General features: G+C 43.6%; 1 protein-coding gene and 1 long non-coding RNA gene across 4 annotated transcripts in view; one reads left to right on the top strand and one right to left on the bottom strand.

Moving 5' to 3' along the window:
- LOC115609848 overlaps positions 1-24,639 on the top strand; it is a 40,861-nt gene extending 16,222 nt beyond the window's left edge. Inside the window, exons 2-3 of the long non-coding RNA XR_003992010.1 lie at positions 18,562-18,705; positions 24,245-24,639. This is a non-coding gene — a long non-coding RNA (uncharacterized LOC115609848). The remainder of the gene's footprint in view (positions 1-18,561; positions 18,706-24,244) is intronic.
- FERMT1 (fermitin family member 1) lies at positions 237-22,488 on the bottom strand. Of its 3 annotated transcripts, XM_030490572.1 has the most exons (16): positions 22,325-22,464; positions 18,849-19,054; positions 18,540-18,712; positions 16,572-16,805; positions 14,908-15,054; positions 14,141-14,354; positions 13,046-13,148; positions 11,385-11,492; positions 10,395-10,526; positions 10,210-10,259; positions 7,629-7,753; positions 6,262-6,368; positions 5,324-5,545; positions 4,195-4,319; positions 2,195-2,336; positions 237-1,009 (listed from the first exon to the last, which is right to left on the bottom strand). In XM_030490572.1, exons 3-16 carry the CDS (start codon positions 18,688-18,690, stop codon positions 836-838), a joined length of 2,034 nt encoding a protein of 677 aa, XP_030346432.1. In that variant the 5' UTR covers positions 18,691-18,712; positions 18,849-19,054; positions 22,325-22,464; the 3' UTR covers positions 237-835. The 3 variants fall into 3 exon arrangements, with proteins under 3 accessions (XP_030346432.1, XP_030346434.1, XP_030346433.1); XM_030490574.1 differs by lacking the exon at positions 18,849-19,054 and having other exon boundaries at positions 22,238-22,488; XM_030490573.1 differs by lacking the exon at positions 18,849-19,054 and having other exon boundaries at positions 22,325-22,385.
- Positions 24,640-26,971: the final 2,332 nt, after the last annotated feature.

Here is a 26,971-nt window from a genome sequence, read left to right as displayed (position 1 = left end):
ACAAAGTTCCTCAAAAGATGAATGTTTTGAGTCTTGCCGGGATTAGTGCTTTGGTTTAGGTGCCTGGTAGCTCCTCTGGCTTTCAGGCACTACTTGAGTGGATGAAGGTACACACAGTTGCTTCATTTTTGACCAATTGTGTAACCACTACTTGGCTTGTGACAGCTCAGTCTGCAGGACTTCGAAACACTGATGGAATGTTTTCTGTACCCAGTGCAAGTGTTAGACAAGTAATGTAACTTTTAAATATACCTTTATTCAGCTTTAAACCTGTTAAATGCTGACCTGAACCAATAGTCAGTTTAACAGAATTGCATGGCTCTAACAGAGATTTACTGTACAATATCCTCAAGTTACTTTTCTGGTTGCTTAAACAGATTGCTGCAATTAAAAATAGTAGATTAAAAAATGCCCATAACTAAGACACTTTATTAAAAAACTTCAAGCTGTACAAAAGAAAACAAATATGACTTAATTTTAGAATCAGAGAATGGTTTGGGTTGGAAAGGACCTTAAGATCATCCAGTTCCAACCCCCTGCCATGGACCGGGGCGCCTCACACTAGGCCATGGTGCCCAAGGCTCTGTCCAACCTGGCCTTGAACACTGCCAGAGATGGGGCATTTACCACTTCTTTGGACAAAAAATTCTCCAGTGTTGATGATGGAGTTGCCGTACTGCATCCTGTGACCTTAGCTTCAGTCCAGTCATATCACATGATGGATTTTGACATGTACAATATTTATCAGACAGCAGTTAACAATCAGATTTTTGGTGCACCTCTGCTGCTCTTTAGCTGTGGGGAGAAGCAGGCAGAAGGAGGAGTTTACTTCACCTCATTCCTGACCTCCAGTTAATTTATGGAACAGGTCTTCATCCAGTGTTTCATTCTGGTCTTTGGAGCGGGTTGACAGGAAGATGTAGCCCCCGATGTACTCGTGGATGATTTTGCAGTCTGCGCTCAGGCACGTGAACGCGATAGATACATTCTGATCAAACTCGATTGCAACCTAAAGGAAACACAGATGGCAAAATCAGGAACAGGGATAAGCTGCATCTGGGAAAATAGAGCAAGTGTGAGAGCACAGTTGGATCGCAAAGACTGTGATAAAGCAGAAAGTGGCTCCGCAAACCGAAACTTCTGGGTGTGTGGGGGGTGTTGGGCTGCTTGTTTCTTAATCTCCTGCTGTGGCAGGGCCCTCTTGTGGTCAAAATCTTTCTGCTTGTTCATGCTGTTAACTACATTTTCTCTAATGGTGTGTGAAACACTTGAGGAGAGCAGGAATGGCACTCCTGACTCCTCGTACACTTGACCAGTAATGTTTAATACTATCCATTATTATGTTCTGACCTTAAATCTGCTTTTGGGGTCCAAGGTTTGATTTCCAGCTACTGTCAGTTCTAAAATCCCCCAAACAGCTTAGTTGCGAGCTATGGATTCTGCCTTGCCTTGTTGGAGAGGGATTTAAAGCAAACCCAGCAGCTTTACCCAGAATTACAGGCTCTGACACTGCGAGTACTGCAGGGGAGCAATAGGGATTGTGTCTGCTCTCTCCTGGCTCCTGCAGATGGATGTGGAAAACTTATAAGCAGGAACAGTTTCCAGGCTGCTTGAATTTACATCAGGTCAGTTCCACCTCAGAAATCTACAATTTACAGAGCTGGCTTCAAGCTTTCAAACCCAAACTCTCCATCAGTCACACAACAGAGCTGCTTTCTCAGGACCACATATAGGACCACAGGGGAGCTCACCCCACAGCCTTGCAATCTCAGTTTGGGATTCGAAAGACAAACTGGGTTCCTATACCCTCAGTCTGTACTAGAGACTGAATCACCACAATTTAGAGGATGATGCATGAGCTGGACTATACAGAGAGTTAAAATGAGATTTTACTGACAGAGCAGCAAACATAATGGGTTGGATTTTACCTTTGAGTCTCTGTACTTCATCCCATCAAAAACTAAGGGCAACTTACAAAGAATAAGCTTAGTAGGAACTTTTTCAACTGGAGCTCTTTTAGCTTCTGATTTTTGACTGCAGACTCCATTAAGAAAACATTTTTAGACAGCTTATTTAATAACATGTCACAACACGTTCAACATCTTTTCACTCTGAGGTTTAAAAACACCTTCTGAAAGCATCCCCCGGTGTCTGAAATGCAGTGCCTGACTGCAGAGAGCTGTTCCAGTTTTACCTGGCGTATTTCCCAGTTCACATTCCACTGCTTCATGTTGGAGAACCTCCATGTTGTGATAGGATCTCCCGTGCCTATATCTATTCGTATCAGCCTGTTATAGGACACCCCGAGCACATCATCCTTTTTGCTTCCTTTAAACCTACAACACAAAAAGCCAAAACCTTTGAGCAGATCTGGTTTGTGATGATTTCTCGCCAGAGAAACATTTCACCTGCATCCTCTGAAAGTACAATTAATGTGGGAAGAGTTGCAACAGCCTGAGGAGAGCTGGGACCCTTCTTTAGAACAGTGTTATAAAGCAGAGTGATCAGTTGGTGAACCGTGGCATGAGATGGAAAATAATGAGGCAGGTAGATCTGGCTGAAATCCTTCCAATTCATTATTTCCTGCTACAAAATAACTGTTCTGCCAAAATGCATCAATTTGATTATATTTTTACTGGAAAAATATTAACACTAATTTTCCTTGCTTCATTTCACTGATGTTGAAGCATGTTCTAGTTATATTCACCTAAATTATGTAAGCATATAAAATAGATTTAATATTTTCTATCACCATTAACTTATTGTAACAACTGTTAGCAATACATGCATGGTTCTGAGTATAAATCACATTCTAGAAACATTGAGACATTTTCACATTTCACCTTTGTTCTGATTAGAGATGAAAAGTCCATACAAAAGTATCAGAACTTTTGGGGGACAGAAATTTATGACTAGTTAGGAAGCAATTACCCTGGTAAAGAAACTACCTTCCTCTGCCTTCATGCTGAGAGCTGGAAGGAATCTCATCTATTTGCTGTTAATATTTTCAGTGTTTCTCATCCTGTTTCTTTCTCTCCTTAGATGAAACTGCTCCTTAGGGAAAGAATGTGATTTGAACCCCTATTTGTGCCTTAACAACCCCACTGAGCCCATCAGTTTGTAGTAATACACCACAAGATATGGCAGTGTTCAAGGCCAGGTTGGACACAGGGGCTTGCAGCAACCTGCTCTAGTGGAAGGTGTCCCTGCCCGTGGCAGGGGGTTGGAACTGGATGAGCTTTAAGGTCCCTTCCAACCCAAACCATTCCATGATTCTGTGATTCTATGTTTTGCTTATGCTACAAAATGCAGTTCAGGTGTTGGGTTTGTTAATGGAATTAGGGGTGATAGACGGGGCAAACCCTCTGTATCTATGTTAGTAAATTAAACAGTGACAGGGAACACTCCTGGGCACTGAACTCATGTTCTGTCAACTGCTAGAAGAGTCCCAGGCAGAATTCTGCCTGCAAACAAGCACCACTCTCTGAAATGACTCCCAGCTACAGCTCAGGAGCTGGAACACCCAAGGACCAGCATGATCTGGTAGCTCACATGAAGCTGCTGGATTTTGGGAAACCAGACAGTTTAATAGTATGGATGTGGGATGTTCTATGCCACCTGGCCTCTGTACCAGAGAATGGTTCTCAGCTGGTTCAGTTTATACCACTGTATCCTAACTAGGCCTGGAAGAGGTGTTAAGTACAAATTAAGGTGCCTCCGAATATGTTTGTGTCAGTACTTTGCATGTTTTTGGTGTTTTGTCTAGACTGCAGGTCAGAACTCTGCTATATTCAAGGTAAGTGTCCAGGGACACTGCTGTGAACACAACAGAACCTTCCTTGTTCTGACTGCTCTTCCACATTAACCTCAAAAAGGGATCATTTGCCATTTCCTTAATGAAATGCCAAAGGAATTGGCATTTTATCATATTCAAATGAGCAAGAATCAGAGCAAACAAATATGTTGCAAACCTGAGAACACCAAAAAGACATGCATTATTGACATTTTAGTGAGTCAATAAGGGTTTAATCCTTGTGATATGTTCCTTCAGGCAAAATCTGACAGGTCTGGATGAAGGTAGTGGAGAGTCTCACTCCAGGAATGGAGCTACTGAGTGCTACTGCTATAGAAAAACCAGCACTATGGACATGAACAGGTTATGGCAGCTTGACATCACTGTAGCAGTGGGATTACCTTACGATGTAGTAGGATAAGCCAAACTCGGGGAGGGACTGCCATGCCTGGATAAAACGCAACTTGGCCTCCACTAGGGGCATCTGGGATACGTTTTGGTGGGCTTCCAGAATACGAGCAACCAACTGGGAAACACAGGAAGAGAGAAAGGCTCAGTTGACCAGAGAACAAAAATACCTTTGCTGTCACTAAATCAAACATCATTAGCTGTGATGCCACGTTCAGACACTTGGTTGTCACTGTGCAGATTACCAGAGAGCACATGGGGACAGATCCTGAGCCTCAAGGGCAGCTTGGTGCAGCAAAGTCTCGGGTCCAGGTTTGTGCTGCACTGGGTCTAGCCCCAGAATACTGCTCTGGAGACTGTCTCCTCAGCATGGGTAGGCTGAACTCCTTCATGGCAAAAGCAGGGGACAAGGAATTATACCGTATAACAGTCTTCCAATACCTAAAGGGGCCTAAGAAATCTGGAGAGGGACTTTTTACAAGGGCATGTAGTGACAGGACAGGGGGGAATGACTTTAAACTGAAAGAAGGTAGATTTAGATTAGATACTAGGAAGAAGTTCTTCCCTGTGAGGGTGCTGAGGCGCTGGCACAGACTTTTCCCAGAGAAGCTGTGGCTGCCCCATCCCTGGCAGTGTTCAAGGCCAGGTTGGACACAGGGGCTTGGAGCAACCTGCTCTAGGGGAAGGGATCCCTGCCCGTGGCAGGGGGTTGGAACTGGATGAGCTTTAAGGTCATTCCCACCCAAACCAGTCTGTGAGTCTATGAATAAAGTGGAGAGGAAGGAGAGACACCCAGATCAAGAGGACAGGAAGACACTGTTATTTACGATGCAGGTAACAACTTCCTGTCCCTAAAACCCTTCCTTTCTTATGCTGAAGAGACTTTCAGGGATGGTGTTATCAGGAGGGCAACATGATGAGGGACAGGAGGTGGTGCGGATGGAGGAGGAGTACTTGGAAGAAGTACCTGACCCTATGCTCAGTGTAAAGAAAAAGCCTCTTGCAAAGGGACAAATGAGTATTGCAGGATGATTCTGCTGTATGGTTTCCAACTGCTGTTCTAATCCAGCCTCAGCACCACCATACCCCCCATACCCAGCCATAAAGCCACGCTCAGGATACCTGCTTGGACTTGTATTTTTTGGTATAACGTAGCGAGACGAAGCATTCTGGTTTCATATCTGTGTTTTCTGGGTCAGAGACAGCCTGCGGAGACATGGTCCAGTTCTTCATCTTTAGAAACGAAAGGATCTTGTGGACCTCAGGATGATAAGAGCTATCAGCCATTGTCTTGCCTTTTGAGGCTAGAACACAAGCAGCCATCCACCGAGCGTACTGGTTCTCCTGCAACAAAAAGACCTTTGTTTGGTGGTTTTGGACAGACCATTTCTGAAGATGTTTTCTGCTCATGTATCTTCATAAAGACACTCCGGAGTTATTCCATGTAATTTGTGTGGATGTGTAGTTACCACAGCACTGCTGTTCCTCCCACATTGGGCCAGTTCCACCCATGGGACTGCCTGTGCAGAATAGTTAGGGTTTAAATTTTCAAAGAAATCCAGTATTTTGGAATAGGTTCTCTTGGGAATTCTATTGCATGAGTGTATTCCACCTGAGGAACATTTTTACACCATTTGGATTGATATATTTCAATACCAATAAACTGAGATTGAAAACTAATGTAGGATCCTTATCACACTACCCTTGTCTGAATGGGGAGAGTTCCAGTGAAGAAAAAAGAAGAGAACAAACCCCAAACCTCAGTCCTCTAAACGGGAACAAAATATTGTAACCTCATTTTTACTTTGTTGATAGTTTCTTCTTTTTTCTTTCCAGAAGCTTTACTTGGAAACTGATGATAAACCCAGAATCATTGTCCCTTTGTCCCCTCAACCATAAAGTATTTGCTAGACCATCACATCATTCTTAAATTTTACTAGCCACGTAGATAATAAACTCTCTGCATCCTGATTTTTCTATTCAAATTCTAGAACAGGGCAATGGGTTTTCCAGACAATCTGCCAATAAATCTGGAATACCAACTTTCCCTTATTACTCACGTTATCACATCTTAAGTACACTTCATTCATGCCATCAGCAACAGGAATTAGCAATTTGATTCCAAACTTCTTCGCTGCAACGTTTACATCTGGTACAACTTCACATCCTAGACCACAGAGAATCAGAAAGAAATGAGTTTGGTTAATTATTACCTTGCTAACTTTAAGTACTGATTAATACTGAAGAACACCAAGAAGGACACTTAATGGTTGTTTTCCTTTGAGACCAAGGGCCAAGTCTTTTGAAGCTTAGGCCTGATGAAGGGTTTCTGTTCTAGTTCACTGCCTGGTCTGGCTCACCAGGTCTGAGCTCAAAGAGCACATTAGGCAATGTGGAAGAGAAAGGATGCAAGTGCTCCCAAAACCTCCGCTTGATCTTAGGGAACACTCAAGAGTTAAAATGGAGAGGAACTGAGAGGACTTGAAAGCCTGGACTATATTTTCAGAAGCAACTTAGAACTGACAGTGGGACGTAGGTGACATCTACAACAGAGCTGGCCAGTTCAGGGCTCCCAGAGAGCTCTGGGGTCCCAGTATTCCATGTTGATGGTGCTATTACAGGCGTCCTGGATTCAGCTGGAGTCAAGGATGCCTACAGTTCCCCTTTGTCTCAAGGGATGCAAGGCTGTGGGCTGCTTGGTGAGGTTCCAGCCACCCTGGCTAGTTTTACCATGCATTCTCTGACCTACTAAGGACATGCAGATTGCTATGCAGAGCCATTTATTCACAGGCATCAATCTTCTTTCTATTTCAAAGGTTTCTTCTAGGATGAATCCTGGGTATCACTGTTTCCCTGATGCTGAACAAATCATGTCCCTGCAGGAGTAGATGTAGATGGAGGCTATGTATGGTCCTCGTGTTTGCTGTGTACACCTTGAGTTTCTCTTCCAGCAGTACCTAAAGCTGGTTGTAGCTATGGAAATCCCTACACATGGAGGAAACAAGGCCCAGAGAAGGTCTTGGAGCTGTCCCTGCACAGCAGTATGGAGGTGCAACCTATGGAATGCTTGTCCACTGCATCGTCTGTAATCTTCCACTACCAGTGTACATGTGCAAGGACAGAGGTGAGTAAAAATACTTGCAAACAGAAGATCACTTTCTCTGTCTGACTCATGTTTAAGTGATTCCAGCAGTACATGGCCTATTACAAGCCAGGTCCAGATAATCTGGGTTTGGCCTAAGCTATTGAACCTTTTTTGTTCAGACCTCTTGTGCAGATGCATTCTGCCTGCTTAGAAGTCTCAGTAACTGAAAAAGGTCCAAGACTAAATGCCACTGTGCTTGCACTGGGTCCTGCAGGGCTCTCTTGATCTATTCAGTTCACAAATGCAACAGAAAAAGGAAAGAAAGGAAAAGAAAATTCCTACCTTTTAGGTTTAGTTTCTCAATAGGTTCTCCCTGTGCAAATTCCTTGTTTTTAAAATAAGATATGGAAGTGTCTTTAAAGACAAACCAATATGGCTTGATAGCTTTGAGTGACAGCTTCCTGGGCCTGAAATTGAAAAAGAAATCACAAAATGAGCAAATTGCCAAGTCACTCACAAATATTCCTGTGGATCTCATTGCTTTGCAGTCCCAGACATGGCTTTAGTTGGGTTAGTCACACTTGTGCCAGTCAGGGGGGTGGCAGACGCCTGGAACCAGCACTGCACCCAGGTCATTCCGGGTAGGGATGGGTTTTTACCCCTCATTCTAGCTGAATCCCATCTATCATTTATCTCCCTTTCCCTTTATCTTCTGTGTGTTTTTTCTTACTTTCCCCCCCCTTCCGCTCCTAATCCAAGCCATTCCCTTCTAACAGACTCATTCTGGTTTTTACTGAACTCAGTAACGCTACTCTAACACACTGGTTCGTTCGCATGCACTAGAACTAGCTTCAGTTATTTACAGTTCCTTAGCTAGAAGATTTGCACCCATAAAACTAACTTATAGCCATTAAAATATAAGGGAGGAGAGACCATCTTTTTGGCTGTATCTGAATAGTATCTAACAACAAAATTCTGTTCCTTCACTAAGTTTATAAAGGTTCTGTAGCTCTCCAAGAACAGGTAATAGTTCAAACCATCTTCTTCCACTAGGGCAGCGTTACTCCAGCTCCTCACACATGTATATGGAGAGATATAATCCTCATTTTCATTATTTTCAATACTTTACTAATGCAAACTGATTTCTTTCCTAGAGTGAATTTAAAAATCTCTACTTTGGAAGGGAGAATTAACTCATAGATCATAGAATCAACCAGGTTGGAAAAGACATTTAAGATCATCAAGTCCAAAATACTAACGGTCAAACATAATCACTGTGCCAGGCCCACCTCTCTTAGTAAGAGATACACTTATAAATTAATTTATAAATATAATTTATAATTTAATTTAATAAATATAATTACTTCTACTAAAGATACACTAACAAAGCCATGCGGGAGGGAGGTGGGATAGATTCTGAGGTTCGACATGTTGCAGGATAGAAACCCAGAGGTATCAGCACTGGTTTAGTAGAGAAATACTTCACAGCTGGCTACAGAGGTCAGCAATGAAGTTAAAAAGAAGAAAAAAGAAAACATCTAAGATGATGGTACAAAGTGTATAGAACTAGCTGGGAAATGGTGATTTATTATATGCGGTCTTGCCTTCTCCAGAACCCTTCTGTAAATCCTATTTCAGAATCCTTTCCAGAAAATGGCAAATCCTATGTTTAAATTAAAAAAACAATGGGGATTTTCAAAGCTGCCAAATATTTTGGCTTTTCATTTTCCAGCAAAGTAACATTCTTCACAAAAAAAGGAGTGTAATTTTTTCAGACTAACATACTGAATGCAGCATTTACTAGTGTGCTAATGTGGTGCACACCCTGAATACGTGTCAGTAAAAGTTCACCGTATGAATGGAGTCAGCAGTAGGACATGCAGAGCTTTGCATTTGGGTGTACAACTAAGCAAATAATTATAGTAACTAAATGTTGTTCCTTTAAATAAGCGTTTTACACCTTATCTAGTTTCTACAGTGCCTTAGGTTTAGTGAGTGATCTATCATGGAGACAGGAAACCTTTTGTGATGAAAAGTAACTGCTGAATGCTTTTAAAAGCAAAGTGCTCTACTGCTGGGGAAGGATAAACCATCCATTGTCAGAGGTGAGCAACTGACAGGACTTAAAAGGCTCAAATTCCCTTTCATCTTAAGCCCCCGTAGTCATTTGAATGTCAAATAAAATTCCTAATTGGAAATTAATAATTAACAATGCTCAGCCGTTAACAACAGTTGGAAATAGCCAGGTGCAGTTTTCAGCTCACCGACTACAAATATGATTTGTCAACAGAAGGCATCTGATAAGTATCTGTGCAATAGAAATCTTTATCTTTCCAAAGATAAATCTTTATCTCCCACAAAGACTGTTCCGTGATAAAAGGCATTACAGACTTAAAGTTACTGCAGTCATTGAAATAACCCATAAATCACGGTACTAGAGCAGGATCACAGAGACTCATATTGATATTAGCAAAACCAGACTCCATGTTGGGTTAGAAAGGGGGAATTTCTTTTTAGAAGTAAATGAATGCCCAGGGTTGCTTTCAGAAATTCCTCTCTGGGAAAGCTGATTTTTCTAGTTTTTCATTGGCAAAACCCAGTAAAATGTGGTTGAAAACAGAACTGTGGACTCTTGTTTAGAGATGATGCTTGATAAGCACCAGGAAATACAAAGAGCCCGGTCTTTTAACAGGCATAACTACAGCTGCCCCAGCACCCCAAAGAGCTCGAGAGATTGGCTGAGAATGTTGGTCAGAAGCAGAAAGAGAAAGATTTAAAGAGGATGGTATTAATCTGGTTAGACCAAGCTGCTGTATTTAATTGATAACAATAGGATCTACTGTTAGAATGAAGAACTCAAGAGATCTCTTGTACGGTTAAGCTTTTTGGGGTTTATGTTTTAGTATTAGTTTGAATAACTCACCTAACTAGCCTGAGATTATCAGCAAGTTTTGGGATGTCTGTGATGTCCTCCTATCAGGAATAATTAGGAATAATTTTAGTACAGTGCACTTTGTAATGGTCTGTTAGCTAAATCAGGAACCAGGTAGGCTCAGAGTCAATGCATTTGACACGGTGAAAGTAATTCTGGGATCCGAAAGGACGTACCAAAATGTTATTTGTGTTTCCACCTTCCAGTGTCACTTCCAGATTAGAAAGTGCAGCTTCTACTTCATCTACTTCTGATTCACAGGCGAAGTCTTGTGCCTCTGATGATAATGATAACTTGCTTACGTGGTACTAAAATAAAACATCGGTATCAAGCAGTCAGTATGGCAATAAGCAACACACAATCACAGCATATGCAAACAGGGCCTTGGGCTTCTGGGCTTTGGAAGTTCTGCGGCACAGAACCATGGGTTTCTTCACAAGGAAACGGGTTTGTCCACTGTGGTCTCCAGTGCAACTACTGATAACAGCTTCCTATTTTAATTGCCAGTGTTTGTACTCCTTCGCTGGATAATCGCCCCTGCTCTGCAAGGCTGACTCTGCTAACATTTACATCCCTGTCAGCTCCAAGTGCCATCCATACCAGGTGGGAACCTGGCAGCAAGGTTCTGTGCTGCAGTGGCAGGCTGTGGACTTTTTGGCAGCTCCATTTACATTTAAAAGAAAGAAATTTATTACTAATACACATTTGTGCCTTATTACCTACAGGAGAGACTAAGCCACACTAGGTCAGGTTGAATTTCAATGTACTCCGTGGGGTCTCTATTTTTGGTCTGTTGTGAACTCCTTTATGTATTTATGTATTAGAGAAGTTTTCAGGAAGAATACATGAAAGGATGGTAGCTAGGACAGGAAGGAACACTTCATAGTAATCCTCTTCCAAATAGGCTGGTATCAAACTTATATCCTGACTATGGTTTGCTTTAGATGTTAGTAAATGGTTCTATAATAGGATGTGACAGTCTGAATAATGGTGTGCTGCTACTGAATTTAGTTGATTTAGTTGATGGATGGTGCTGCTTCTTTCTCACTCAAACAGCAGACCCCCAATCCAAGCAGAGCTACTGGCCTGGGTTCTATCCTGCTCTTGTCCTAGCTTGTGCCTGCCTCTGGAGGAAACAGGTTTTGCAACTTGGATCAAGTTCATACCTGTAATGCAGCAAAGATGAGCATTTCTTCCTCTGTACAATCAATCTCTTCTAACAGGATGGCCCAGCGGGCTTGTTCATAGATTTGGTTTATTCGTACTGCATCGTACTGTAGCAAAAAAGAACAACATTGGTCATTAATGACCATCGACATACAGATTCATCATCAGCTGCAGCTGATCTAACACTGGGTTGAAACCATAAAGGTCGTTTCCTTCCTCCCCATACTTCTGCTGTGTGTTCCCATCCTTCCCTTGTGTCATTGTGTGTGGGGGGACAGTGGCTTGCTGATCCAACAGCAAGTTCTCCAGGAGCCCCTGGCTGAAGCGGAAGGGGAGGTGAAGACATCCCCTTTTGTGGTGGCAAGCCTTGGACTGGCTTAACTGAAGTGTGAAACCACACTGTGAGAGTGAAAATAACGAGACACGGCTGAATGTGACCTGCTGCAGCTTCCTATTGCCAAAGACAGAAACTCCTGTTCCCCACTTCCCCTCTTCTTCTGCTCTTGCCTTTTTCGGTTCTGTCTCTGTCCTTGCACTGGTTTGGCATTTGTCAGCTCCTGCTGTGAACTGCTTCAATTCACTATCCAGTTTTTGGATGTGTTTGTTTCTTATTATCTACTTTGTGAATAAGCTGAAGTGACTCACAGAAATATTTAAGCCCCAGAGCTGGTGATGGGAGGATAAACCTTGGAGCATGACCTCTCCCACTAGGGGTAAGCTATTACATTCCCTGAGGCTGTTTTGGGTTATTTCATCCTATGGCTCCATGGCTGGCTGGGGCAAAGAAGGGAAATATTTGGGCTGCTAAAGAGACTACTTGAATTTCAGTGAGGATGGCTTTTCACCCCAAAACATGCCATCTGAACTGGAAAGTGCCCTTCTGTTCAGCTGAGATGTTAGAGATGAAAGAGTTTTACAGGATTTACAGAAAATAACAATGTGAAGGCCAAATCCTCCAAAATTCACATCTGAACTCTTGTACATTTATGCTGGTAAATGATGGCTTTAATTTCACTAACTGTATCACCCAAGCTGCAAACACACTGGCTTAACACAACCACTCTGACTGTAAGTGGAAATAGAGGCAAACGAGAGGCAGCTTGAGAAGAACATTTAAAGTGATTTTTGAAGACTAAGCCTTGGTTTTCAAATGGAACTTAAACACTTTTGCTGAACTTCCAAAGGTGTTTAATCACTCGGTCACACCGAAGTGTCTGAGTGCTTCTGAGGGCTTCAGCCCAGAGGTGCTGACTGGCTCTTCAGTGAAGGGCAGTGGGACATAAATGAGTGTCATTTTAAAGTCCATTTTCAAAAATAGGGCTTATACCTTTACATCATTTAGGATACTGCTGGTTTAGTTTTCCCCTTGATTTTTACTGTTAAAAGAGAGGCAGGAAGTAAACCAGCCCCTCTGGAAATCTGGATATTGTTTCTGGTGCCCTTCAGATCTCATCTTTACTCTTAAGATCTTATTTCAAGCAAGGAACAGTGATTCAGTGTCCAAAGGGGAAAAGTGCAGCTTTAGCTGAGGGGAAGAAGTTGAATTTGATCTCTGAAGGGGCTGTTAACAAATCCTAGCTAAGATTTGGTATCCTTGTGCTATAGCTCCTTGACTTGAAAGCAGGCAAACAACGAATAGCAATAAAACCAAAGCTCTTACTTTTGGATTCAAATCAAAGAAAGTGTAGTATTTAAAGCGTAAGAGAAGTTGATCGTCCTCCAGAATGCCTTGTTCCATAAGCGATCGGGATGAGTCTAACCAGCTGTGGAAGAGAACAACCCACAAGTCAGCTGGACAGGAAAAGCTGTCCCACCTGCAGAGCTCCAATGTAACTGGGAAACCAAAGTGGGAACAAACAGCTCCAATTCCTGCAAACCTGGGACAATTCAGGTAACTCGAGAAGGTGGAACCTTCATACGGATTTCCAGCTTTCATTGTATAAACACAATACCTCCAATCTTCCCATTTTTTCTATTCAAAACATCAGGAATAGGTGCCAGAAACTGAGCACTAACTAGTTGTGGGGTGATGTACGCCAATGAGATTCTTTCTTCTTGATCTCCAGAAATAGGAGATTCATTTAATCCAGGGCAAAAGCCTGTAATATTTGGAACTCCCTCTTTTCATTTCAGTATTTGCTGGTTTATAATCCTAGCTACTTCTGTTCTCCAGTGAGTTCCAATGAAAATATCCAAGTCACTGTTTAATGCTCCACAGATCCAAACCTGACAATCCATCTTTTAATGCTAGAGGGACAATCCTTTCAAAACCTTGCACCACTAAACCCCCTTGTGCTCTGTATTCTTCTGTGGTGTCCAGTAATCAATATTTACTCCTGCATAATTCAGTGGGTCACTAATTAGTAATGCATTAGTTTTATTGAATTTATCCACATGTGTATTTCCACTGTCCATTTAGAGCCTTTCAAGTTTGCTGTCCAAACTGTCCTTCAGCAGTGCTCAGTGCTAAACTGGATTCACCTTCATCTAACAAGAGAATTTAATCCAGAGCCTGCACCATTACATCATTCGTCACTTTAAAACAAAACTACCTAACCAAGAATGTTAAATAAGGAAAAAAGGTTAAAAAGAATAAGTATTTCTGAAACAAGACCATGATCAAAACACGTTTTTAAGTATCACTATAGCCATACATCAGGGGATTGTTTTCACATTCCGCTTTACACTTAAGAAGCTGGATTAATGCTCCCCTGGTTAAACCAGCTAACACAGACCTCAAAGGGAGGCAGCTTACCCTGCGCTGAGCTTGGCTTTGTCAGCTAAGGTCCGAGGCTGGTACATCTCTGCAAGTGTTTCTGGAGAGCAGTTGGGGTGACTGAAGGCGAGGATGCTGCAGTTCTGCTCAGTCAAGGGACTGTCGCTGAACCAAGTAATGGTAGAAGAAGCTGGTGTCCCACTGACGGGGTCATAAGTGGGTGTCATTGTTTTACTGTACAAACCTGGACTTCCTGCAAGTTAAGAGAATAATGTATTATTCCAGGGAAAACTGCCTTCAGAGTTAGGTAGTTACCACTTCCCATTGTGAAAGATTAACCCTTTTCTTTCAAGACAGTCTCCTGTCTCTGCTGTTTGCAGCAGGCCATGTCCTTCCACAGGTGAAGTGACCTCAAGGACAGAAATGCTCCTTCTCACTCTGTGAGACATCTCAGTTGTGTTGGAGGTAGGAAACCTTTCCTTGCAGGTTGCCAAACTTGGTGAATATACTTTAAGAGTGGTCTCACGCTTTCAAAGAGCAGCAGCAGGGCCACAGCTGATCACTTGTTTTCTGCTGTGGCCTTTCTCATATCAATAGAAGGGAAAACATTTATACAGACAACGGAAAAATACTGATATATTGGAGATCTCAGTAACTTCTTGAAGCCACTAATTTCAGGCCAAGCGTGTCTCTCTTCCTACCATCTGACACTGAACTGGTCTCCCCGTTCTCATTGCGTAACAAAGGCTTTCTTCCTCTTTTTGACTTTCAGTCAGAAGAACGAAACCATATTGATTTTTCATTACCTGATAACCCAGAACTCACTGGAGAGTTGCACAGGTTCAAAATATCTTCTGTAACTGGTTCTTTGGTGTTCTTGTCTTTTTTCTTTTTCTTTTTGAGCGTGTCTTCTGATGGCTTCAACAAGGAGAGTTCTTCCGACCGTCTAATGTCTACAATGGCAATGTGGGAAGTGAAGCAACATGACACATTTGAAACTTAGCAGATCACATCCCAAAAGAGCCCATGGCTGGTAATAGCATTAGGGGAAGCTCCATGTTGCAATCTGAATTCTATTTTTAGCAGGTTGAAAGCAGTAGCTGTGGAAAACCCAGTAATTCAGTAAGAAGGCAAAAGACTGGGCTGTGAGAATGGGTTTGACAGGAGTTAAGCCTGCTTTTGTAGCAAGCATAACTGCATTTTAGAACACCAGGGAAAAACTCTTTCTCTCTGATGGCTCTGCAATCACCTTTGAGTGTAGTAACCTCAGTGCAATGTCTGACTTATGAATAAGCAAGAACAGAAATGGAACCATTGGATGTAAAGTTTGTGCCTTTTGTTATTCTCTATACTTCACATACAAGATTCTGTCTTGGCTGTACGCTGTTCCCTAATGCACTGCTGATTCAGACAGCTATTCTCAGTTGCAAACCTGGCTCTTTGTAACTGGAAAACACTTATCCTGGGGTAAGTAAAGATATTTTTGACAGTAATCACTCATGAGAAACGTTACAGGGTTCCTGCACTGACTCAGGTTGGAAGAAAAACATGGGTAGAAAGATTGAATTTGGCCAAATGTCAGTTGAACAATTATGACACCACTTTATCAGAGCTGTTAAATATAATAAAGAGACACTGTACCTTTCACAATCTGCTGCTAGAAAATGAAACTGAAAGCTGCATTGTGGTCAATATGAAGCTGAAGATGAATGTATTAATAGACTAAGCTTTGAGGATCTAAATTTAAATGAGGATTTTAGTCCCCATTTTACTCTAAAACTAAGGGATTCTGAAACCTGTTTGCAGGCTCAACTTATTCCTGTGGATCACAGACACAGAGGTCTGGGATGCTCCAAAACCTCACTTGGGAGGTGCTCCATTATTAAAAGGAGCAGAGACCGAGGGACTCAGTGCTGCAACATGTTCGTGGGCTTGTGAGGGGTTGTTAGTTATGCCCTGACCTGGAGAGCTTTGGGCATATAAAACCTCAAACATTTAGAACATGCTCCTTCTGAAGTGAGTACAAATAACCAATAGACCAAGTTGAGTATCATTAATGTTAGTGGAAATAGGTGATAAATCAGTAACACCAGTAAAATTACCTGTGGTGAAAGCTGGTGTAGGAGATTGATAAGCTCAAGCTCTTAGTCAGTGGCATAAAATAAGCAGGACTGAGTCCTGCTCAAGGGACAAGGATCCCTACGGAACCATCAAGACGACTTCGACTATACTTCTGCAGCTCATGGGGTACATTTCTGGCGCTGTTTGCACCAGTTATCACAAAGACTCCAAACCATTGACATGCACTGGATACTAAAACCCCCAAAAATCCATCTTTTGATCTTAGATAAACTCAAATCAAATTTCTCCTTGAGCTCAACACTTCTGTGAGTAAGGACTTCACATCAAAACAAAGTCACCAAATAAAATGTTCCAACTTAGCTGCCAGAGGGGATTTAGCTTTACTTACTGAGGATTTTGCAGATGTCACTGACAGCTTTGAATACCATAGAGGAGAAGCTGACTTTCAGTCTCACAGTCTTCATGTTTGGCAGGCGAAGCCGCAGCATTTTGTGCTGAGTCGTAAAGAACAGCTTAGCATCTGCCTGCACCCCGCATTTATCCAGTGTCCAGTGGGTTTTCAGAAGCCAACATTTTTTTTGCTCCCACCAAAGGGCATAGTCTGACCAATCCTGTGCTAGCTCTAGGAAAATACAAAATGGTTATTAATAAACCTTGGAGCAAATGTACAAAAACCCTCCTTGGTTTGGAAACTCTCTTCTGCAATCAGGAGAATTTATTTACATCATTTTAATACTCATTTTATTTACATTAAAGCAGCAACTACAGTTCTTGAGACCTAGACCGCATTTGCTGAATACTTGTGGCAGTCACTGGGAACTAACTTTGTTTTCCCTTAAGGGTTAACGTACGTGTTGACTGTGGCACTGCTTTAATCTTGCAGATATCCACAGGGAAAGCGCATCTCCTGAATCTGGTGCTATACATGGTCCAGTGCTGCTTGGATTGTGCTGGGATACAGACCAATAACAAGGGTATACCCTTCACAACTTGATAGTGCAAGCTGAAAATCCTCCCACAAAACCTTGTGTGCACCCAGATGGGCACAAGTGCTTCCAGAGAATCTCGGGAAGCATCACTGAATGGCTCATCTCCACCGTGTTAAGCAATGAGTCCCTGGAAGTGTTGGTGACACACAGCGAAGGGCTGTTCTCAGCTCTTCCCTGTTGCACAAGGATGTTCACCTGAGTGCAGCACATTTGGGACCACTTTACAGGGGCAACATTCTTGAAATAATCAAGGAAAAGAAGTATGAGTTTGGGAGTGAGCCTTGTGACAATCAGGAAGGAGTTAACAAACTCTCTACCAAATAATGACCTTCTCTACCACACAGGATGTGGAAACTTCTAAATGAAGTAGAAACTTGTAAGGGAGGTAAGAATGACCATGGTGCGATACGGTACAGTTAAACCTGCTATTAGGCTCTGCAGGAGGAGGGCAGGATGGTGTGTCTGACCCCTGAGTGACAAGCCTTGCCTACAAAACCTTCTCAGAGAGGACAGGCCTGCCCAGAGATGACTGAGTTGTTTCACTGATATGGTCTTGCCTGTGTTTTGCTTGAGTGAAAAATGTTTGTGCATTTTCTACTTTGAGAAGTTAAGATAACATAAGACTTGCTGAATCGAGAACAGAGAGAAGGCTTTGTTCATGACTATATTATTGCACACTAAATGTGGCATTGACATAATAATAAAATACTATATTGTCCTGTATCGTTCTGCAGCCTCGGAGCACACATAATTATTTTGGGAGGCAGCTCCATTAGATGGCTTTGAGTTAAAGAAACCTAGATGCTCTTACTGCCTGTAGTGCTGACTTGATATGACCATATGCAGGGTATTTCACCTTTCATTTCCTAACTTTGACTTGGCTGGTCTCTGCTCTTCACAGCTCTTCCCTATTACGTATATGCAATGGATAACATGGCTCAGATTTTGGCTAGAATGCCACGATAGCACAGGAAACAGTAACTTCTGAAGTGCCTTCATCAACTAATCTTGTCTTTTTGATGGCTACAGGTGGATAAATAGGGTATCAACTACCTCTACTGCCCCTCAAATGAGCCACCTATAAAGTGTGTGTGGAAAGGGAGCTGAATAGTTAGTCTAGCCCGGTGTTATCTGTGGAACAAGAAGACAAAACAAAGGTAGAGTTTTGTTTGCACTGTGACAGTCACAGACAGGGAAGGGTTCTGGCCACATAGAAGCCCAGAGCTGCAGCACCTCCATGCTCAGTGCACCCTTACAAAGAAGCAAGGCAGTGCCATTTCAAAACACACAGGAGCCTCTTTTTGCAGAGGGAAAGCTGCATGTAATATTTTAACAACACTGTGTAAATTAAACAGGTCTTTACTCACTGATTTTTTCTACTAATTTCAGCATCAGTCCTCCAATATGAAGGTCCCCTGTGACCCGTAGAAGAAAATCCTTTTGTACCTCTTCATGCTGATGATCAACTATCACCAAGAGCTCCCAGGAGTGAGACCCATATTCACTTGAGGAAATCATTTTGGAAAGGTCTAGGTAAGTTCTACAAAAACAAAACAAAACAAACAGGATATTTTTCCTCCACTCTGAAACAAATGCATTTCTCCATAGTCTCAGAATACTTCCATGCTACCAAGACATTGGCCTTAGCTGGAACTTGAGATGAGTTATCTTCTTACCTCTGAACTAGACCCCACTCTCGTGGTTACTCTTGCAAGACTCTTGTTTTTATTTGGTTTATCCTGATTTCACTCCCTCCGCAACTCAAATGTCTGCAGTTGGGCAGAGATAGCCTGGTTTCCCCAGGTTTCCACACTATACAGTGCTAATCTGCCAGTCTGGACACCATAAAGCCTCCATTGTGGGTGGGATCTGTTTTGGCAATCTGTCCATTGAACAAAGGAATTTCATTGACTTGTACACATACAGCTGTAATTTTCACTGCAAATAGACGTTTACACTTGCACTTCTGCCAGCGTGGTCCTGTGGGACACAAACCAGAAGTAGTTTGACCTATCTGGGTAGATGCAAAGGGGAGGCAAGTAACTTTAATGGCTCTCTGCCAGCAATATCCAGGCATATAACTGCAGTTTGTGCTGAGTGCTTGCACAGAGAGGTAGGATGTATCCTGTCTCAGCAGGGTGTATGGTCTGAGATCACACCACGCTCCTGCCAGGACAGGTGAACAGTAATCGTGCCAAGCCAAGCTAGAGAAGATGCTCAGAGTAGCAGCTTTGGTTATCATCAGTAGAGTTCTGCTGATTACTGAAGAATGAGCTTGTAGGTATAAGGTGAGTGATGCTGCAGGAAGGAGTTGTATTATTTAACCAGTGAGAGAAGATACCAGGTTGGCACTCAGCATCCTGTCAAAGTGAACCCTAAGAACCAAGCCTTTGCAGCTGAAGCTTAGGGAATAAAGTGGATGACTTCCACTTACTTTCAGCAATACCTGAGAACCCAAGTCGCAGGCAGAGAAGAGACTCTGTCAAAGGTGCCATACATAGACTGCTTCTGACATAAACCTTTAGCCTAAATGTGAGGTCAGAACCAGAAAAATCAAGGACAGTTGTCACAGGGGAGGAGTGAGAGAAGGAATGATGTTCTCTAGGACTGACTGCAGGACAAGATCGGACTAGTTTAGGTTACACTAATGTAAAATTAAGCTAAAGGTTAAATATAGCACTCCTAGAAACAGGGTGAAAATTTAAGCTCACCTATTTACCCAATTTCTAACAACAAAGCTTTATGTTGCCGAGTAGATAAAGAGGGTTTTAGTGCTAAAAGATACTGCCCCAGGGCAGAGCCCAGTTCAATGTTCATCCTAAGGTTCCCTGTGGAGGCACGAGGAGGCTCTTGCACCTGAACAGCCAGTTTAGGGCTTAATCCTCCCCAGAATTCAGGTGTTATTCACATTTCTTAACATCTTATGGTTTAAGAATTTCAACAGGAAGACTTTGGATATTTTGTTAAATTACATATCGTGCAATATTAGTATTGTAGAATACCACATAGATCAGTCATGTGTTTCAGGGAGGTTGCTTAAACTCTGTTAAAATGTAACCCTGTTTAATTCTACTCTCAGAATCCTAATGTTGTAGACTTGGTTTCCTTGAGCTCCTTTGGGCCTGGTGTCAGTCCCACTGATGTAAAATTCAGTATCAAAGGGATAATAGAAATGTGGTGATAATGACAAACTCTGCTAATAACGAACAGTGATTCCAAAAGGCAGTGAAAATGTAACTGTTAAAGATTAGATTGACACCCTCCCTAAATGAATAACAATGTAAATGGAACAGTCTGTCCAGCTCAAAATCATCCTTCTAGAGGAAAATCACCTTAAGGAGGAGTTTCACTAGAACAGTGCTAGGAGTCTGCCCTGGCCTTCTAAAATCATGATGACTGAAAACCCTAACTCAAAACCCAGCAACTTCATAACCATATGACTCCAAGAGGCTAATTCACACCGAGGAACAAATGATATTGTTAGTTAGGTTCTTGGACGTGCCAGCCTACACCTTTTCACCAAACAGTTACTAAACCAACAAGGGCTGATACTTCTCCAAGATGTAAGTTTGTTTTGCCTTGGTAAATATAGACATTGAGTTGGATATTGGAAAACACTGTGGCTCTGGGATAGAGCTGGGGTTTTGAACTTGTGCTGCTGTGTGTGTGCCACATGGATTAGGTAGCACAGGTCTGCATTAAGGCAGGGGGTGCCTGGTGGAGGGGAAGGGCTGTGTTCCTCCCAAAGGCACCATGTCCAAGACACAGCTCCTAAGATGGGCTCCCAGGCAGATGAGGTTTTCAGCAAGGGCAGTACCAAGTGTAGAGACCAGTTATCATTGCACTGTATTCACAGCAAAACAAAACCCCTGACTTCAGAAAAGTCAAAATGCTCCTAAGAATCAATAACAGCTTTAAAACAGATAAATCTACAGCTGGCCTAAGCATGAGAACTGGGTGATTTCATTGCAGGATCACAGGAATGAAATCTGGTGGAGGACCTATACCTTTGCCTACACTTAACCTACTATAAACCAGTATTGTTACAGAAGAGAAGCGTTGCATCTGCCCTCTTGTGCCAGAGAAAACATTTGGGAGCTGCTCTGGATTTTTTTTTCCCCCATTTTAAATTGGGTTCAGCTTCCCAACCTAATTCTGTGTACAAATGCATGTGCTGACATGGGTGAAAATGAGCAGCCCAAGGGGTGGGTGAAACTCCTTCTCTCATTCACGTTGGCTCGGAAAACCATGGCCTCAGTGCAGGTAATCCTGGCACTCCGCCATTCCCTAAAGCTGCTCCTTCCCTGCTTTCTCTTCGAACCGGGAGGCTTCAGTTTGATGGTAAGAAAACACAAACACAAGCAGATCTATCAGAGTAGACAGCACAAAGCCTCGGCTGGAAAAAGAGGTGACCTAAGAACAAGGACAACTAACTATGGTGTATTAAGACCCAAACAAACCCAAGCTGGCAGGGCTGGCCGTGGACACTCCAAGTCTTGAGACCTTCAGGTCAAAACTGGATCCTCTCTGGGAGCACACCCCAATTCCCTGGCTCCACGTGGGTTGTGGCATGGGGAGCTCAGAAAGGGCAGAAACACGTGTGCAGGCTACTGCTGTCTCTAGTCAGGCTTTCTACAGAGCATTTGAGTCAACACAGCCATAAAAAAGCAGCAATTACTCTCTGGATTGAGAGCTCACCACGAACTTTAAGCTCTTATAAGCCTCGAAGTTCAACCTTTGTGTGGAAATACAGGATGTTACTCGAACTACAGCAGGAATAGATCCACTGTAAGGTAAAGGGGGGAAAAGAGAGTATTTCTAAGACAGGCAGTGCCCGGCACCTCTCAGGGGCTGTGCGGCACCATCCAGCTCCCGCCCGCCCTTTGAGGAAGTGCCGGGTGCCGCGGCGGGAGCGACCCGGGGGGAGCTTCCCCGCAGGGCAGTTACTTTCGAATTATTACGATTATTGCTGCTATTATTCAAAAATAACCAAAACCTAAACAATTAAACCTAAAATCAACCCGGTCGCCGATATCCCCCCTCCCGCCCCGCCGCGGGCCCTCACCCTCTCACTGCTGCCGGCCCGGCCCGCGCTTCCCGCCGGCCGCGAACCGGCCGCGAACCGCCCTTCCCCGGCTCCCTCGGTCCTCACTTGCGGTCTCCGGTGGCAGCGCCGTCCCGCTCCTCCCGGCCCGGCTCCCGCTCCCTCCGCTTCCACCTGGCCTCTGGGGGACGGCGAGGGGAGAAGGAGGAGAAGGAGGAGGAGAGCCCGGCCCGGCCCCGCCGCCAGCACCCTCGGGTAGGCGGCACTTCCCTTCCCCTTCTCTTCCCTCCGCCCCGCTCCGCTCGGCGGACCCGCCGTGTTAGCAGGTAGGGAAAAGCTGATCCCTCCTTCCCTGCCCTCCACCCGCGCCCTACGCGGGAGAGCCGCCTCATTTAACTGGAACACCGTAACCCCGAGGCCATGGAGCCACCCTGGGTGTACTTCTTGTTCCATGGAGCCGCCTTGGGTGTGCAGGGGGCTGTTGCTTCTAGGCGGTTGTTGAGAGATTGGAGACTACACGGAGAAAATAAGTTCAGTTCTGAGGGTGCGATGCCAAAGAGAAGGAAGGTACGTTTGAAATGTAGGGATGTGTTGTGATGCGCAGAATAAAAGTGGGTTGAATTGGGTGGAGATAGGCAAGTGCTTCTCCGAGATGGATTGCCATAGAAAGCCTTTCTTGCCTTAAACTTTTGACTTGCTTGGTGGTGTAGTGACTAGATGAAACACAGTGGGGAAATCAAACTAAACTAATAACTGGAAAGAGAAATAAAATAAAGGAAAAGTTCTTTCAGATCAAACTCATCCTGGAAAAAGAGCCCCCAGAGGCCATAAAGTCATAACTGGGACATTCCATGGGCAACAGTCACTTTGCTTACAACAAAGCAGATATGAAGTTGTCAAACCACAGGTAAAATCACAGGATATTTGCTCCCCTTATTGCTGTCCTAGGCTCAGCCACTGAGGTGCTGGCACAGGGTGCCCAGAGAAGCTGTGGCTGCCCCATCCCTGGCAGTGTTCGAGGCCAGGTTGGACACAGGGGCTTGGAGCAACCTGCTCTAGTGGAAGGTGTCCCTGCCCGTGGCAGGGGGTTGGGACTGGATGAGCTTTAAGGTCCTTTCCAACCCAAACCAGTCTGGGATTCTATGATTCAGATTGCCTGTGCATGCACCAAGATTGTATGGGTATCAGACATCCTTTGAGGCAGGAATTGGAAAGCTCATGCCTTTTCAGGGCTCTCAGCCACCTGCAGGCATAGACAGGGCCTTCAATTGCCCCAACCAGACTCACCTGCGACCAGTTCTCTAGTTAAGCTTGGGGTAGGTGGTCAGTCCTTGCCTGAATGATGATATGGGAGCAGTGAAGGGGTTATCTTCCAGTCCTGGTCCATCCCTTCATATGGAGGAGCTCTGGTTTTGCTGCTTCCTGGCAGTGTCTTGACTCAATTGTTTTTGGATTTTCATAAGACAAGTTTGGTAAGCTACCTGGTTTGTATTGTTTTAAATACAGGTGTGTATGCAGATGAGCACATCACTTTTGATGGAAAAGGACGTGGGTTAATATCAAATTCAGGTCTGAGTTACTTTCAATAGTTAGAAAAGCAGTTAGAAAAGCTTAAAAAGTTGTCATTGAGACAAAATCTTCTGGTGTGTGCTCTTCCTTCTCTGTGAGCTTACCTATGTGGCTAGGACACAGAACTAAAAAGCTTTTCCTGGTGCTCCATTCTGCTTAAGCAGAGACATGATGCAGAGGTCCAGGGAGAAGCTTGTAAACAGTCAAGTCTGCTGCTGCTGAGCTCAGAGACAAATCCTTGTGGTTTGTTGTTTAAACAAATAAAGCACCTATGCTGTGGGCAAAACTGCAGGGCCTCAATTAAATTGGGCAAAAAAGATGCTTGAGAGATAACAAATATAAGCAAAAGTGGTTGCCAAGCCAGAAGTATTCACAAGCATTGACTCTCATCTCCAGGTTGGTCCAAGTCTTGACCTCTTCCAAGTGCAAGCACTGTTTTGTTGTTGTTTTTTCCCCCAGTTGCCTGTGAATAATCAACTTGAGGGAAGAGACTGTGGAGGTTGATGCCAACCTTGTTGTGCTGTGCCAGGAGGGCTATGGCACGTGTTCCTCCTGCACTGCTCTGGGACTGCTGGAGAAAACTCTCTGCGACCCATGTGCCAGATCCTTTTGGGTGGGAGATGCACTTGCTGTGTGCTGGAGGAGCTGGATGAAGAGGAAAAGATGTGAAAAAAAGCCAGAAGAAGCTTGGGTAAGTTCTTCTTGAATCTAGCATAAACTGTTACAAGGTGTAGGTGTCAGGAACTGGGTGGATTTTCAATCAGCATTAACCATACCCACAGCATTAGAGGCAGTGATGGTTTACTTCTGAGGAGGTGCAAAGTTAAAGTCTGTTTTGGAGGCAGCATGCTCACAGGAGGTAGAGGAAATCACATTTGGAGACCTGTAATTCTCCTACCGCTTGACATGGTGAGTGGGGAGAACTGTGATTGAGCAACAACTTTTCTCTGCCAGAATTCCTATGGAAAAGGACAGAAAACCTCTATTTGCACCTTCTCAATCAGTTTTTAAGCTAAACCCCTCCTCTAGTGAAGAATGAGGCTAATGGGATGTAGATATAACGCGTGACTTCATTCTTGGAGTTAGTGAAGACTGCACATGACCTGTTTAGAGTTTGATTCCTTTTCCTGTAGGGTGTTCTAACTGCCTATAGCCAGGAGACTCTTAGTAGATAAATGTATATTTTGAGAGCATGGAAATGTAACATGACAGAGGCAGAATAATAAAATAATCATTTTTTGGTAAAAGACTTATTCTTCTAATACACTTTCTGTAGCTCCTCTGTACTTGGACTATGCTACTGTTTTACGTTATCACCAAAGGGCATGTGAGGCTTTATTGTTTCTTGTGTTTATGTTACTATTAACAAACATGGGGTCTGGAGAAAGTGTCTTCTCTTCTTGGTAGGCCTCTGTATATCTGTTACGATCTTACCTTAACTATGGGGAAAAGAATTTGCTCAGTATTAAACTTCAAATGCTGTTGGGGTCACTTCAGTTCACAGATGCATCTGTTTCCCTAATTCCCATTCCTATCTAACCTGCTTTACATAGATTCTCTTCTCATCCTCTGTGTAGTAGACATAATATTTCTTTTTCTCCATAAGCAGACTTTCCCACTTGGGGTGTGTCAGGCTGTGTCAAAAGCAGATCCAGAACAGAAAGAAGGGAGGGGTGGGAGACAGCATCAGCTTGTGGTAAGGGCTGTGTTTCCCCCAAGTTTCTTCAGGCACTTACTCACTTCAGCTTTTCCGAGTAACTACTCATGAGTTTGGAGGGCAGGAGGTGAGCTCTGAGTGTAGCCTTTGCGGTAAAAGTTACATAAAGATGTTTGTAAAATACTTACTTGCAGGGGCATCTCTTTCTGGCATCTGTGAATTTATTAAAGCCTTGAAGGCAAGAAACTGTTGTTGCTCTCCTGAGTATCTTGGCTTAGATTCCAGGTGAAGACTGTGATAAAGCTAAGAGAATGTCGGTGTCGTGCCCCCTGTCTCATAGCTGATGATTGGAGACTAGTTCTTCACTCGAATGTAAGAGTGGTGCCACCTCTCCCTGTGGAGAGCTTGCATTGTTTTGTAATGAGACTCCTGGAGCTTGCCTTTGAGACACACCAGGCAGGCAGATATGTTTTGTTGTGCTGCATAAAAATGGTTTTCACTTGCTCTGGGTGAAGCAGTAGCACATGGATCTCTTGTATTCCCTCATTACTAACAAAAACCCCAGTCAATGCAGGCCCTGGAATGAGTACCAGGCAATGCTCACAAAGTTGTTGGGAAAAGCTGATCTTTACCACAGTTGATCTGTAGGTCTCTGTGTTTAAAAGCTACTCTGTAATAAATGGCTATGATGAGAAAGGTGGTAATACTTTGGCTTTTGATATCCCTTAGCTATGTTGCCAGTTGATGAAGCCAGTAGCCATAAATCCTGAAATTCTGGCAGAAGACAGGGCAAAGGGGGATGTCTTTAAGCTGACAGAGGAAATTTAGGTTAGACATTAGGGAGAAATTCTTCCTGTGAGGGTGCTGAGGCGCTGGCACAGGGTGCCCAGAGAAGCTGTGGCTGCCCCATCCCTGGCAGTGTTCAAGGCCAGGTTGGACACAGGGGCTTGGAGCAACCTGCTCTAGTGGAAGGTGTCCCTGCCCATGGCAGGGGGTTGGAACTGGGTGAGCTTTAAGGTCCCTTCCAACCCAAATCAGTCTGAGATTCTATGAAATAAGAAAGAAATACCTTGTATAAGTGCAACAGAACAACTGAAAATGTCACCCTTTGCAAGATAACTGGCATACATGTACATGAAGTACGTGAAGAGATTATAGAGGGGTAAGCAAGTGGTATTTGGATTAAGAGGAAAAATAAATCCCTCTATTTTATTCTTGGTTTAGGAGAGTTCGAGCTTCTCTTGCAGGTCTGAACTGGGGTCAGAGGTTGATGTGCCTGGGTGCAGAGCAGACAGCCATGATCCATTCTGAGTCAAGCTTGCGAAGAGTCTGCCTACCCTTTGGGCAAGGTGCTTCTGAAGGGTTTTGAAAGTCAATCTTCTGTCACTGGCTGTCTCATGCTTGAAAAGCAGCTCATGATGAAACAGTGCCGTGTCTAGTGCAAAGGCTGAGTCATTTAATGCTGTTATCAGAAACTCCTTTGATATGAGGAACAGAGAAGGGCGAGTGGGAGGGGTCTTGTTACGCAG

Source organism: Strigops habroptila, chromosome 6 (genome assembly GCF_004027225.2).
Source record: "Strigops habroptila isolate Jane chromosome 6, bStrHab1.2.pri, whole genome shotgun sequence".
NCBI classification, from domain to species: domain Eukaryota; kingdom Metazoa; phylum Chordata; class Aves; order Psittaciformes; family Psittacidae; genus Strigops; species Strigops habroptila.
The sequence above is the reverse complement of the archived record's forward strand: the minus strand, read 5'-3'. Positions and strand labels throughout refer to the sequence as shown.